This window comes from Papio anubis, chromosome 6, assembly GCF_008728515.1.
Source record: "Papio anubis isolate 15944 chromosome 6, Panubis1.0, whole genome shotgun sequence".
NCBI lineage: Eukaryota > Metazoa > Chordata > Mammalia > Primates > Cercopithecidae > Papio > Papio anubis.
Window position 1 is genome coordinate 111,581,486 of NC_044981.1, and position 15,590 is coordinate 111,597,075.

Genomic DNA, 15,590 nt, shown 5'->3' on the forward strand with positions numbered 1-15,590 from the left:
TCAATCAGAACAAAGTGCTTGTTAACCAAACCACAAAGGTGGCAAAGCAGACGGACAGGAGCCCAAGCTCCTACGACTTGGTGATGTCATCAACCAGGGACTGCCTACTTCCAAACTTTATTCATGTCCCAGAAAAATACACTTCTAGGCTGGGCACAGTAGCTCACACCTGTAATCCCAATACTTTGGGAGGCCGAGGCGGGTGGATCACCTGAGGTCAGGAGTTCAAGACCAGCCTGGCCAAAATGGTAAAACCCCGTCTCTACTAAAAATACAAAATTTAGCTGGGCACGGTGGCTCACACCCGTAATCCCAACATTTTGGGAGGCCGAGGTGGGTGGATCACCCGAGGTCAGGAGTTCAAGACCAGCCTGGCCAAAATGGTGAAACCCCATCTCTACTAAAAATACAAAAATTAGTCAGGCGTGGTGGCACGCACCTGTAACCCCAGCTACTCAGGGGGCTGAGGCAGGAGAATCGCTTGAACCTGGGAGGCAGAGGTTGTAGTGAGCCGAGATGGCACCATGGCACTCCAGCCTAAGCAACAAGAGTGAAACTCCATCTCAAAAAAAAAGAAAAAGAGAGCGAGAGAAATAAACTTGTATGTTATTTAAGATGCCATTATTTGAGGTTTTCTATCACATGAAGCTAATAGGAAGAAAAGCTAACCACAGAAGGGCTAGGCCCTGGCACAGGGATCTGTGGCCCGAGGCCTAGTTTCCTTGCCTCAGTCTGACAATTTCCACTAGATGATGCTGCCACAGCAGCTGAAGAAACACAACTGAACTCAACAAGTCGCAGCTCAAGTCTTCGGTAGAGACATACAAATGACAAGGAACAAGGATATCATGAAGCATTTACCCTAGAGAAAAAAAGTGAACTCTTCCCTCTAATTCAGCCACAAGCAAAGGTTAGATCTGTCCCAGCTACCACTAAGAGATGCCAATGGGCCTATCAAGTCTTAAGAGGAAAGAAGCAGCAAGAGTTTAGAGCTCTGCCATTCTTACCTCGGCTTCACTGCTATCTGGAGGGAGGCAAATGTGAGTGATGTTCAGACCAGTCTGAAAAAGGAACACAAGGTTATTCGTCACTATAAGAGAATGTATTGTTAAAAGTTATAATGAGTTTTTAAAAAGCAACAGTCCTCACCTCCTCAGCCAAATTCTGGTTGATTTCCTGCATCAAGTTGTCGTCACCTGCCTTAGGAGAGTAAAAACAACATAACAACATAAAAATAGCTTGAAAAGGCACAAAAGATAATCCAGAGATGAATTTTGTGATTACAGATGATCTAATTACAAAGATAATAAGGAAAGTGCAGAAAAACAATCTTGCTGCTTATAAAAAGGGACTTGTGGCCAGTATTTAACAGAGTAATTCTTCAGGCCTTCAAATTATATCACTTTTTTAAGGAAAATAATATCCCTCCTATTAGAAGACATACATAGTCACATAGCCAGCTTCCCTCTCTAAAAATGAGGATGCTGACTGGGCACAGTGGCTCATGTCTGTAATCCCAGCACTTTGGGAGGCTGAGGCTGTGGATTGCTTGAGCCCAGGAGTTCGAGACCAGCCTGGGCAACATGCTGAAACCCCATCTCTACAAAAAATACAAAAATTAGCCGGGTGTGATGGTGCATGCCTGCAGTCCTAGCTACTCAGGAGGCTGAGGTGGGAGGATTGCTTAAGCCCAGGAGGTCAAGGCTGTGGTGAGCCAAGATTATGCCACTGCACTCTAGCCCAGGCAACAGAGCAAGACCCCATCACAAAAAGAAGCCAAAAAATGGGAACACCAAAGGTAGGAGTTGAAATGGTTTGCCTTTGGATGGAAAGGCAGGGAGTCAGCAGATTCCCAGGAGGCCCGAGTCCTAATCTAATTTTCTTTCTATTGTTCTAACTTGCCTTTCTTTGTAATGAGATGTGGATACAGATCCCAGAGAATGTAAGTAACTTGAGCACAGCTCTGTCATCCTGAAATACGCAGCATGGCAGCACGATGGAACCAGAGGCTGCTATTTTGATACCCTAAGTGCGTGCCAAGCCCCGCGGTAGCAGCCCAACTGTCGGGCTGTGTTTGCTTCCAGGCTTGGCTCACCTCATTATTTCTCGGCACCTGCCATCACACAAGTGTGCCAATCAGGATGGCAACTGGGGCCAACTGTGGCTCAGAACCAGGGACTGCAGCCAAAAGAAGTATGTGGAATGCAAAGTCCTTTTGACAGGGTAATGACTTTTGTCCCATTAAGTTTACGGCAGGTTTTAAAAGATAGAGTAAAAAGATTACCAAATACTCATGTTTCATCTAGCATCTGCCTCCACTGAAACAAACTGGGACTTTTTCCCCCAGCACCTTCAAATCACATTTGGTAAGCATTTGTGAGCACACATGGACCACGATATATCCTGTGTAATGCAATGCATGTAAGTACCTATCTCCTAGACCTCTGAAAGCTACTCATATCTCAGAGAGGAAAGTCACACAAGAAGACACTCTGAAGCAGAGCAGTACTTCACCCACGACCCCAAAGAAGCAAAAGACCAAAGAAAACAGCATTGCCAACTGAGCCCTCTCCTCTTTGGCAAGAAATGCAGGTGTTCTTTTGCATACAATCATTTTCTAAATTGAAAGGCATCCTAAAATAGTAGGACTGAACTTTGTTCTCAGCTTACCTGGATAATTGCAAGAACCGGCTTGAAGGCAGGGTTTTTTTCTTGCAGTAAACTTAGAACTTCTTTTGAATTCTGAATGACTTCTCTACATTGAGAAAGAAAAATAACATTGTGATTTCTTGGTTAATGAGTAGAAAGGACTAACACGACACAGTTTCTCAGAAAGTTCGTTCCTGCAAGAGAAAATAACTAGACCACAGAAGGACACACTCCAAGTGTACAGTATGGAGTGGGCAGGCAGCATAACAATGAAATCAAGACACTAACTCAAGGTAAAATGTGGCAATCCAGTTTTTAAACTATGCAGAGGGAAACAAACCAGATGTTTACAATAATTTTCTAGGGGTGAATTTTTCTCTTGTATTTTAAAAGTTTACTATAATAAAAACTTTGGGTTTCTACTTTAAATAATCCCTCTCCTCCACCATACTCCGCTGCCATCCTCCCAAAACCCTGAGTATGGGTCCATGGGGAAAGCAAATAAAGTGGGAAGAGGGAAGTGAAGACAGGGTAGATTAGCGGGGTGAAGACAGGGGGCTTGCTGTTGGACAAAAAGTGTGGAGCCAGGATAAGATCCAGGTCCTGGAATTTAAAGAAGGAATTAGGTAAGGAAGGAAATGAAGGAGAGGAAAGTTCCAGAAACACTGAAGATCCACTTTGGTAACACTATTAAAGCCTCCTAGGGAGAGAGAGAGAGCTTCTCAGTCCTCTGAGAATCCACAACATAGTCTGCACCTGTACCTCCCAAATGCCCAGCAGCAGCCACCTTCACCTCCCACCTCTGAGGAAGGTGCCAGCCTGGGGTGAGCAGGCCTAGGTAAAAGTGATAGAAGGCCTGGCATGATGGCATGCACCTGTAGTCCCAGGACTTTGAGAGGCCAAGGCAGGAGGACTGCTTGAGGCCAGGAGTTTGAGACCAGCCTGGGTAACATAACAAGATCCCATCTCTATAAAAAATTTAGCTGGGCGTGGTGGCACATGCCTGTGGTCCCAGATACTTGGGAGGCTGAAGCTGGAGGACTGCTTGAGCCCATGAGTTTGAGGCTATAGTAAGCTATGACTGTACCACTGCACTCCAGCCTGGGTGGCAGAGCAAGACTCAATTTCTTCTTTAAAAAAAAAAAAAAAAAAAGGGCCAGGTGCAGTGGCTTACGCCTGTAATCCCAGCACTTTAGGAGGCCAAGGCGGGCAGACACAAGGTCAGGAGTTTGAGACCACCCTGGCCAATATGGGGAAACCCCATCTTATCAGAAATACAAAACTTAGCTGGGCATGGTGGCAGGCACCTGTAATCCCAGCTACTTGAGAGGCTGAGGCAGCAGAATCGCTTGAACCTGGCAGGCAGAGGTTGTAGTGAGCCGAGATCATGCCACTGCACTCCAGCCTGGGCAACAGAGCAAGACTCCATCTCAAAAAAAAAAAGAAAGAAAGAAAGTGTTAGGAGCTCAGCTCTTTCTGGAATCTTCTGGGATGAGCGACTGCAGAGGTTAACTTCACCACCACCCTGTGATATGTTCTCAGCAGCACATGAGCACTGGGAGCTGGCTTTTTCCCCTCTCACAATAGACCAAAGGTGCAGCCACAGCAGCCCCCAGGCTTCAGTGCTAAGATCACCCTTACATTTTGTTTTCAGTCTCCGACAGGGTCTTTCACCGCACCTAACAGAAATGCAGGGCGAAGAAGTTCCAGGCAATGCCATCAACAGTACATTGCCAAGAGCAGAAAGGCATTGGGAAGCTTCCCCCAGTTTTCAGAGAGACACAGCTGACAAATGGAACCGGAGGCACTGCAGTTCCCAGACGGGGGGCTTTAGGGGAGAGAGCTGCTCAGACTCACAACCAGGACCAGCCTTTCTACTGCCAGCTGGGTTGGAACAGATGGACTGGGTGCAGGCAACTGTCTATAACCTGGGAACATTTCAGTTAGTTTTGTTTGGAAACACTTGGGATAAAGCTACTTCATTCCCAGGGAATTAATTGTATTATTGTGCTGAATACATGTGACCATATGGGAAAGTTTACAAATCACCTTATAAATAAGCACTAAAATCCATCCATCCAATAATGGGTTACTGAGGCCCATATGCCATGCTCTTCCCAGCCTGTTGTGACTGTTAATTTGGCTATGCCAGGTTCTTATTTTTGTCTGGGTCCAGGAAAGCACTGGAGTGTGGGTCCCAAGCGGCTCATGGTATAAGGATCACTGGAGAGTTTGGTAAAAATAAAGGTTCCAGGCCAGGTACAGCAGCTCACACCTATAATCCCAGCACTTTGGGAGGTCAAGGTGAATGGATTGCTTGAGGTCAGGAGTTCAAGACCATCCTGGCCAACATGGTGAAACCCTGTCTCTAGTAAAATACAAAAATTAGCCAGCCATGGTGGTGCACGCCTGTAATCCCAGCTACTCAGGAGGCTAAGGCAGGAGAATCACTTGAAGCCGGGAGGTGGAGGCTGCAGTGAGCCAAGATGGCGCCACTGCACTCTAGCTGGGTGACAGAGCGAGACTCTGTCTCAAAAAAAATAAAGGTTCTGGTGTTTCACCCCAGAAAGACTGATTCAACGTGTGTCAGTGGAGCCCAGAAATGCGCATTTTTAATAGAGTTCAGGTAGTTCTGAGACACTAAGTGGAAATACAGCCCAGGACTGGTACTGGGCATTTCGTTTACTAGCGTGGGCAATAGTTTCTAAGAGCCTCAGTTTCCTCATCTGCAAAACAGGTATACTACAGTGGCTCTTTCCCTTTTTTCTTATAAATGTACATGTTTGTTTTTTTCTGTGCCCCAAAGCTACCCTTAAACACTAAAAACATTCATACTAACAGCAATAATTTTCTCAGAAACATTCATAGTCTTGATCCATTCATAGTTGATGAAAGGAACACTTCTTTTTATATTTCTGAGACAGTCTCACTCTGTCGCCAGGCTGGAGTGCAGTGCTGCTGCTCACTGCAACCTCCGCCTCCCAGGTTCAAGCAATTCTCCTGCCTCAGTCTCCCGAGTAGCTGGGACTACAGGCACACGCCACCATGTATTTTTAGTAGAGACAGGATTTCAACATGTTGGCCAGGGTGGTCTCGATCTCTTGACCTTGTGATCCACCCACCTCAGCCTCCCAAAGTGCTGGAATTACCGCGGTGAGTCACCTCACCGGGCTGAAAGGAACACTTCTATAGGTAAGTTGGCAATCATCAAAAAGTAATTAGACTTTTAAAATAGTTGGGGGTGGAGGCTGGGTGCAGTGGCTCATGCCAGTAATCCTAGCACTTTGGGAGGCTGAGGTGAGAGGATCACTTGAGCTCAGGAGTTCAAGGCCAGCCTGGGCAAGAGAGCAAGACCTGGTCTCTACCAAAAAAAAAAAAAAAAAAAAAGGCGTTAGGGGGTGGATGTGGATAAAAAAAAAGTATAGGCATACATCATTTTTTGTGCTTTGCTTTATTGCAATTTACAGATATTGTGTTTTTCTACAAATTGAAAGTTTGTGGCAACCTGTGTTTTAAGTCTACGGGAATCATTTTTCCAATGGCATCTGCTCACTTTGTTCACATTTTGATAATTCTTGCTTTCAAACTTTTTCATTTTTAGTATGTTTGTTTCGGTGATGTGTGACTGACGATCTTTGATGTTACTATTGTAATTGTGTTGGCTGAAACGTGGCCATGATGGTTCATGATAGTGTGTGTTCTGACTGCTTCACTGGACTAGCTGTTTCCCCTTCTCTCTTCCTCTCCTCTGGCCTCCCTATTCTCTGAGAAACAGTATTGGAATTAGGACAATTAGTAACTACAATGGCCTCTAAGTGTTCAAGTGAAGAGTCGCAGGTCTCTCACTTTAAATAAAAACCTAGAAATAATTAAACTTAGTGAGGAGGGCGTGTTGAAAACCAAGACAGGTCAAAAGCTAGGCCTCTTGTGCCAAACAGTTAGCCAAGCTGTGAATGCGAAAGAAAAGCTATTGAAAAAATTTAAAACTGCTACTCCCGTGGACACACAAATGATAAGAAAACAGCCTTATTAGGCCGGGCCGCAGTGGCTCACGCCTGTAATCCCAGCACTTTGGGAGGCCAAGGCGGGCGGATCACAAGGTCAGGAGTTGGAGACCAACCTGGCCAACATGGTGAAACCCCGTGTCTACTAAAAATAAAAAAATTAGCAGGGCATGGTGGTACACGTCTATAATCCTAGCTACTCGGGAGGCTGAAGCAGGAAAGTTTATTGAACCTGGGAGGCAGAGGTTGCAGTGAGTGGAGATCACACCACTGCACTCCAGCCTGGGTGGAAGAGTGAGACTCTATCTCAAAAAATAAAATAAAATAAATAAAATAAAATAAAATAAATAAAATAAAATAAAATAACAACAAAGGATTTATAAGATTACAGTAGTTAGGCCAGGTGCGGTGGCTCACACCTGTAATCCCAGCAATTTGGGAGGCTGAAGAGGACAGATCACGAGGTCAGGAATGCTAGACCAGCCTGGCCAATATGGTGAAACCCCATCTCTACTAAAACTACAAAAATTAGCCAGGGGTGATGGCATGCACCTATAGTCCCAGCTGCTCAGGAGGCTGAGGCAGGAGAATCACTTGAACTCGAGAGGCAGAGGTTGCAGTGAGCCGCAATCGCAGCACTGCAACCACCCTGGGCGACAGAGCAAGACTCCATCTCAAAAAAAAAAAAAAAAAAAAAGATTACAGTAGTTGGTATCAAGTACTTGGTAAAGCAGTTGCAAGGTTTGAAAGGATTGACGCCCATTTTGAAAAAAGTCCTACTGTGGGTAAAATGTTACCATTTTCTCTGTAGCATGCAGTACTACAGAGAAATCTTCCACGAAAGAAAGAGTTCCATCAGTGCGACAAACCTCATTGTTTTACTTTAAGAAACTGCCACAGCCATCCTAACCTTTAGCAACCACCCTGATCAGTCAATAACCATCAACATCTGGGCACAATCCTCCACCAGCTCACTGGCATTTCTTGGCAATAAAGTATTTTTAAATTCAGGTATATATCTGTACTTTTTTTTTTTTTTTTTGGTTTTTTTTTGAGACAGAGTCTCGCTCTGTTGCCCAGGCTGGAGTGCAGTGGTGAGCCTCCCCATAACCTCCGCCTCCCTACAACCTCCACTTCCTGGGTTCAAGTGATTCTCCTGCCTCAGCCTCCCAAGTAGCTGAGACTACAGGCGCACACCACCATGCCCGGCTAATTTTTGTGTTTTTAGTAGAGATGGGGTTTCACTATGCTAGCCAGACTGGTCTCGAACTCTTGACCTAGTCGTCTGCCCACTTCAGCCTCCCAAAGTGCTGGTATTCCAGTCATGAGCCACAGCGCCCGGACTTATCTATGGGTTTTTTTTAGACAAAAGGCTATTGCATACTTAATAGGCTACAGTATTGTCTAAACATAGTTTTTGTATGCACTGGGAAACTACAAAATTTGTGTGACTCATTTTACTGCGATATTCCCCTTATTGCAGTGGTCTGCAACTGAAGCCACAATATCTTAGGTGTGCCTGTACAGGTGTGTAAAGGAGTTCAATGCTATTACCACCCAAGCGAATAAAACAAAATAGGTTCATGCTCACCACAACTTGTTATATGTGTAATGTTTCATTCTTTGGGGTTACTCATTCCTACAGTGACAAACAAAGCTAGAAAGAAAAAGGAGTAATTAGGCTCAATAAATCCAAAAAGTAGCATAAATGTTTCTAATCAGAGATTTTCGTGTCCCTAGGGGAGAAAAATGGCCTTGTGAGCTTCCACTTTGAGGACAGTGGGAAGGAATGTGAGCTCTCTAGCTAGGCTGCCATGTGTAGCTAAAACTCAGAACTAAGCCATCAGCAGCAGCTTTGTTATTTTCACCATTACTGTGACTATTATACGGAATGTATTATTACTGGCCAGGGGCAGTGGCTCATGCCCGTAATCCCAAGACTTTGGGAGGCCAAGGTGGGTGGATCACTTGAGGTCAGGAGTTCGAGACTAGCCTGGCCAACATGGTGAAACCCTGCTCTACTAAAAATACAAAAATTAGCTGGGTGTGGAGGCTAAGGGATTATGGTCATCTAGTCCCATCACCAGGAACAACAGGTCACTATGCTTTTGAGGGAGCTCATTCTTTAACTTTTCTGACCTAATACACTTCGGCTCCTGGATCTCTATTCCAGGTGACTTCTAGCTGACTAACGCCCCCACCCACTTTGCTCCAATCCTTGGGGAATCAATTCAGGGCTAGAGAGTTTTAGTAAACCATGCACATAACTCAATTGAAAGGTACACTATAGCCAGGCGCGGTGGCTCATGCCTGTAATCTGTGCACTTTGGGAGGCTGAGGCAGAACGATCACTTGAACCCAGGACTTTGAGACCAGCCTAGCCAACATAGTGAGACCTCATCTCTACAAAAATAAAATTGCAGCCATAAAAAAGGATGAGTTCATGTCCTCTGCAGGGACATGGAAGAAGCTGGAAACCATCATCCTCAGCAAACTAACACAGGAACAGAAAACCAAACACCACACGTTCTCACTCATAAGTGGGAGTTGAACAACGAGAACACATGGACATAGGGAGGGGAACATCACACAGCGGGGCCTGTCAGAGGGTGGGGAAAAGGGGAGGGAGAGCATTAGGACAAATACCTAATGCATGCGGGGCTTAAAACCTAGACGACAGGTTGATGGGTGCAGCAAACCACCATGGCACATGTATACCTATGTAACAAACCTGCACGTTCGGCGCAAGTTTCCCAGAACTTAAAGTAAAATTAAAAAATTAAATTAAAAAAATTAGTAAAATAAAAAAAAAAGTTATGTTTACCCTATACTGCCATCTATTAAGTGTGCGATAGCATTATCTAAAAAAGTACATACCTTAATTAAAAATACTTAATTGCAAAAATAAAAAAATAAAAAGGTCTCACTCCATTGCCCAGGCTGGAGTGCAGTAGTGCAAACTTCACTCTCTGCAGCCTTAACCTCCTGGGCTCAAGTGATCCTCCTGCCTCAGCCTTCTCAGTAGCTGAGACTACAGGCATGCACCATGCCCAGTTAATTTTTCAAAATTTTTTGTAGAGATGGGTGTCTCACTATGTTGCCCAGGCTGGTCTTGAACTCCTGGGAATGCACGTGTTCTCTCACATAATTGTTTCTATAACTCTCAAAGTGCTGGGATTACAGGCATGAACCATGGAGCCTGTCCTAAATTTGTCTTTTCTCTTGTTATAAATGTACCTACTAATAATTTTGATTTTGCCTCTAGGCTCACTAAACCTAAAATATTTACTATCTGGCCCATTATATAAAAAGTCTGTGGACCACTGGCTTAGCGAATTGTAAAAATATTGCTGGGCGCGGTGACTCACACCTGTAATCCCAGCACTTTGGGAGGACGAGGCAGGCGGATCACGAGGTTAGGAGTTTGAGACCAGCCTGGCCAACATGATGAAACCCCGTCTCTACTAAAAATACAAAAATTAGCCAGCCATGGTGGTGCGAGCCTGTAATCCCAGCTACTTAGGAGGCTGAGGCAGAAGAACCGATTGAAACCGGGAGGCGGAGCTTGCTGTGAGCCGCGATTGTGCCACTGCATTCCAGCCTGGGCAACAAAGTGAGATTCCATCTCAAAAAAAAGTAATAGCCACCATTTCTTGAGGAACTTCTCTTGTATGTGACAGTCCTAGGCTATGTATTTTGCACGTGTTCCCTCACATAATTGTTTCCATAACCCCTTGAGGTAGGTACTGTTACTCCTCCCATTTTCCTGAAGGAATTGAGTTTCGGGAACCCAGTGCAGGCCCTAAAGCCCGCTACTGACTAACCTCTCTACTCATCTCTAAGGCAGTCATGGCTTTAAACCTAAAAGTATGCATGAATAGGCCAGGCATGGTGGGTCATGCCTGTAATCCCAACACTTTTGGAGGCCGAGGCAGTCTGATCACCTGAGGTCAGGAGTTTGAGACCAGCCTGGCCACCATGGTGAGACATCCTGTCTCTACTCAAAATACAAAAATTAGCCAGGTGTGCTGGCGCGCTCCTGTAATCCCAGCTACTCGGGAGGCTGAGGCAGGAGAATCCCTTGAACCTGGGAAGTGGAGGTTGCGGTGAGCCAAGATCGTGCCATTGTACTCTAGCCTGGGAGACAGAGCAAGACTCTGTCTCAAAAAAAAAAAAAAAAAACATATGAATAAAACCCACAGATGACCCCACATCTTGATGCATTTCTTCTGTAACCATTTCACAAATGCCTATTACATGCTGGGCACTCTCTCCAGGACCTAGGACCAAAGAGACAGCTGTCTTTCACGAAGCTCATATTCCAGGTGGGTGAGACAGACAAGAAATGAGCAAACACAAGGAAGTTTCAGGTAATAATCAGTGTTACCTAGAAAATAAAACAGCATGACAGGAGGGGGTGTTTTTTGCCGCCTATCCTGGCCTCAGACTAACTGGTAAGACGAGTCTCAGCAACGTGCAGGTTAAAACCTAATGACCTGGCATGTAATTAATCCCAGCGCTTTGGGGGCGGGGACGATGACTTGAGCCCAGGAATTCCAGACCAGCCTTGGAAAGAGTGAGACCCTGTCTCTACAAAAATAAAATAAAATTATCCGGGCACGGGAGCGCACACCTGTGGTCCCAGCTACTCTGGTGGCTAAGGTGGGAGGATCGCTTGAGCCCAGGAGGCGGAGGCTGCCCACTGAACTCCAGCCTGAGCAACAGAGGGAGATTCCATTTCTAAAACAAAAAGAAAAAGAAGACAGAGAACAGGGCAAACTAAATGAATGCCCCCTTAAAATCAACCGCCACATAATAAAGAGCCTAGGAAACGTATTTTACTACTGAGGCAGGGAAGAAGGGAAGTGGGGAGGAAAATGGGAGAGCAGAGGGAGGAAGGAAAGGCAGAGAGAAAGGCAAGCAGGCAATGACCTTAAGAAAGAAGGCTAGAGGGAAAGGGAAGAGGATGTGAATGGAGGAGGTGGGCCGCTTGCTGGGGAAACCGCATCCTGGAATTCGTTCCTAATCCCAGTTCGGAGGGAGGCGGAAGGGGCTTTCTCGCCACCTCCAGGTTGTCCCGAGGGGCTCGCCCTGCAAGGCCCGAGACCTGGGCGCCCCTCTCGGCGGGGGCGGGGAAGGCTGGGGCCCAGGGGCTGGGACCGGGACGGGAAAGGCCCGGTCCAGGGCTACCAGTTCGCTCTGGGTCCGCAGAGAACTCTGCAAGCTCAGCTGCGCGGCGACTCCGTGCGCGCTGCGAGGCGGGGCTGGAAACCAGCGCTGAGACCTCCCCGACTACCCCGGCGGCTGCCCCGAAGGCCCGGCTCCACCTTTGCCGTTCCGGGAAAAGCGGACGTCAGCCACAGACCCCAGCCCAGCAGGAGGGGCGGCGCGCGGGGAGGGGCGGCACGCGGGGAGGGGCGCACAACACCAGGGAGGTTCGCGCGGGCGGCGCTGGGCCCGAGCCCGCCTCTCCCGAGCTCCGCATGCCCGCCACGAACCCCAGGCCAGACGGCGCGCGGAGCCGCAGCCCCGCCCTCCGTCTCCTTCTCGCCCCCTCCCCCGGTTTCCGCCCCAGCCGCACCGCCCCTTTACCGTCTGGGTCGCGCCCGGCGCCATTGCATCAGAGCCGGCGGCCGGCTGCGCACGTGGAGTCGGGCGTGCGGTCCGTGCCGCTCGGCGTCCATCGGGGATGCCCATGCCCGCCTGCGCCGCGGGCCGGGTCGGATCCTGGATCCCCGGTTCTCCGCCAGCGCGCCTGGCCGCCGTCCCCAAGCCCGCATTTCCCGACACACCGCCCGGCGCCCCTAACGAGTTGGCACCAAACACTCGCAGCCCCGCGCCCCGATCCCCACGGCGGCCCCGGGCGCTCCGCCCCTGGGTCGGGGCCGCAGCCGCTGGAGACTGAGCCAGGGGCCAGACCCGACACTCACCTGACGATCGAGTCCCGCGCCGCGGGCGTTCGGCCGCCGGGGCTGCGGCTGCTCCGGGCCTGGCCATCCAGCAGCCGCCGCTGTCCGAGCAGGTCCTCCCGGCCACCGCTGCCGCCGCCGCTGCTGGCGCGACAGGGCACACGGAGGCGGAGCGGCGGGCCCGGGGGATGGGGCGGGCGGCGGAGCTGGCGCAGGACGAGCGGCAGGCGCGTGCCCATGGCGCGAGGCTGCGGGTCCTCAGGGGACACGGAACTGCGGCTGCCGAGGGCGGCGAGGCGCGTGCCAGGCGAGCTGGCGGCGGCTGGAAGAACCTGGCGCTTCCTCCTCGTCCGCAGGGACCCCTAGGGGGCACTGCACCCGGCGGCCGTGACGTGCGGAGGGCGGGGGCCTGGGAGCCGCCGGACGGGATGTCACGGCTTGGGGCACTTTGGTTTGGTTGGCTGTACCAGACAGAGGGTGGGGTGCGGAATGGGGCTCAGACTCTGCCCTGAGACTTTGCCTCCCTCCCTTCAGCCTGAAAGGCCGAGGTGACCCTTGGTACTCAGGGCGGCAAGTTTAGACGGAATGGCTTGGATTTACTGTACTGGAGGTAGCCTGAGGATAAGAGGCTTTGCAACCTTAGGTAGGGGCACTTAATCTCGGTGAGCTTGCGGGGCTTCGTTAGTGCTCTCTCTCGACAGAGCACAGAGGTAACAATGCTCTTCTTAAAACCTTAAAAGGATTTTATAGTCCTGATTGGTTCTAGGGCCCCTCCAGGGGAACCACGTCCACAGATGCTCAAGTCCTTGGTGAGAAAAAAAAAAAAAAAGTATTTGCATATCACCTATATTCCCTAGGTCCTCACGTAACATTGTGGAGGGGTTCTTGGAAATTGAAACTTTAAGCCAAATGACTGTAAGGAAACCAGTTTGACCACAAGCTAATTGATATGAGTGAAGTTCCTACAACATATCTGTGGTCACAAAATCGCCCCTAAACTTCTAAATAAAGACAGAAAGCCTTCAAATATTAAACATTGAAATAAGTGTGAGCCATGCATACATTTAAGAAAGGTTTTTGGCTCACACCTATAATCCCAGCACTTTGGGAGGCTGAGGTGGGTGGATCACTTGAGGCCAGGAGTTCAAGACCAGCTTGGCCAACATGGTGAAACCCCATCGCAACTAAAAATACAGAAAATTGGCTGGGTGTGGTGGCGCGTGCCTGTATTCCCAGCTACTTGGGAGGCTGAGGCAGGAGAATCTCTTGAACCCAGGAGACAGAGGTTGCAGTGAGCCAAGATCATGCCACTGTACTCTAGCCTGGGCGATAGAGCACAGCTCTGTCTCAAAGAAAAAAAAAAAAGTTTTTCTTTTTAAAAAGCACTCCCTATCCCCCTGCTTAGAGAAAAATAAAGATTAATAAAAGTGAGATGATTTTTACCGGCTTATTCCAACTCAGGGCACCAGGCAGGGTAGGACACCATGCCTCACAGGGTGCGCTCACACACACACACACTCACACTCGGACCATGTAGATGCAATTTCACCTGAAGTGCACTGCACGGCTTTGGGATGTGACAGGAGACCGGAAGACAGAAAAATCCACACAGACATGGACAAAACGTGACAGTGGACCCAACCAGAAATCTATTTTTTTCCTCATCATTATAAGAAAACCACTGAGCAAAATGATGAAATGATGTTATTCCAGGACCTGCTGTACTTATAATACCTAATACAATGTAAATAGATGTTACACTGTACTTTCTTATTTCTATGATTATTTTTAATTTTTTCAAATATGCTCAGTCCCAGGTTGATTGAGGATACAGAGGGCTGACCATAATTTCCAAGTAAAGTGGATATCAGATTGTAATTTTGTAATTCCCAAGTGAGGGTCAGATTGTTAACTTTATATTTTTACAGTCTTATAACTTTACATTCCTATAATTCCCAAATAAGGTGGGAATAAACCTAGTCCAAGTTACAGAGATTGGTTTTCCATTAGCCAAGCACCATACTAGGACAGCGCTGGAAGGACCCCTCATACAATCCTAACAAATGTAGGGAATTGAGAGCTATTGTCTTGATGTTCAACTTCTGGAAACTGGGGTCCAGAGAGGCCCATCTGTTTACTGGCAGAGCTGGGAGATTGAGGCTGCAATGAGCTGTGAGTGTGTCACTGCATTCCAACCTGGGCAACAGAGTGAAACCCTGTCTCAAAAAAAAAAGCTTCCTGAAGAAGGCAAAAGAGGTGGCACCTGGACGCAAGACCTTAGCAGTTGAGCTAAGGGAAGGTCAATGTTGGAGATGAGCTAAGGGAAAGCCAATGTTGGAAAAGTGGGAATGTTGGAAATGAAGGAACCACATGAGCAAAAGTCTGGAGCATGATGAATTCGAGGTACTGAGAGCTGTTCAGTTGAGTAGGGAGGGCAGTGCGTCCGGAATTGGTTCCTTCCGGTGGGTTCTTGGTCTTGCTGACTTCAACAATGAAATCAGTGACCCTCACGGTGAGTGTTATAGCTCCGAAAGATAGTGTGTCCAGAGTTTATTCCTTCAGATGTTCAGGTGTGTCCAGACTTTCTTCCTTCGGGTGGGTTCGTGGTTTCCCTGACTTAAGGAGTGAAGCTGCAGATCTTTGCAGTGAGTGTTACAGTTCTTAAAGATGGTGCCTCTGGAGTCTGTTCCTTCAGATGTTCAGATGTGTTGGAATTTCCTCCTTCTGGTGGGCTGGTGGTCTCGCTGACTTCAGGAATGAAGCCACAGACCCTCGCTGTGAGTGTTACAGCTCATAAAGGAGTGCGAACCCAAAGAGTGAGCAGCAGCAAGATTTATTGTGAAGAGCAAAAGAACAAAGCTTCCACGGTATGAAAGGCAACCCAAGTAGGTTGCTGTTGCTGGCCCAGGTGGCCAGCTTTTATTCCCTTATTTGGCCCCACCCATGTCCCACCAAGGGTCCATTTTACAGAGCGCTGATTGGTCCATTTTACAGAGTGCTGATTGGTCCATTTTTACAGAGTGCTGAT

At 48.0% G+C, this 15,590-nt stretch overlaps 1 protein-coding gene across 8 annotated transcripts in view; it reads right to left on the minus strand.

Moving 5' to 3' along the window:
- MTHFD1L (methylenetetrahydrofolate dehydrogenase (NADP+ dependent) 1 like) overlaps positions 1 to 13,091 on the minus strand; it is a 234,558-nt gene extending 221,467 nt beyond the window's left edge. For 4 of the 8 annotated variants that reach the window (XM_021937725.2, XM_009205871.4, XM_021937726.2 and 1 more), the window contains exons 1-4: positions 12,584 to 13,080; positions 2,671 to 2,755; positions 1,150 to 1,200; positions 1,008 to 1,061 (exon numbers count right to left, since the gene is read on the minus strand). In XM_021937725.2, the coding sequence (XP_021793417.2) occupies positions 1,008 to 1,061; positions 1,150 to 1,200; positions 2,671 to 2,755; positions 12,584 to 12,801 (408 nt within the window). In that variant the 5' untranslated portion in view covers positions 12,802 to 13,080. Of the gene's footprint in view, positions 1 to 1,007; positions 1,062 to 1,149; positions 1,201 to 2,670; positions 2,756 to 12,583 lie in introns of all 8 variants that reach the window. The other 4 variants (XM_003898036.4, XM_009205868.3, XR_002521713.2 and 1 more) reach the window with 3 other exon arrangements.
- Positions 13,092 to 15,590: the final 2,499 nt, after the last annotated feature.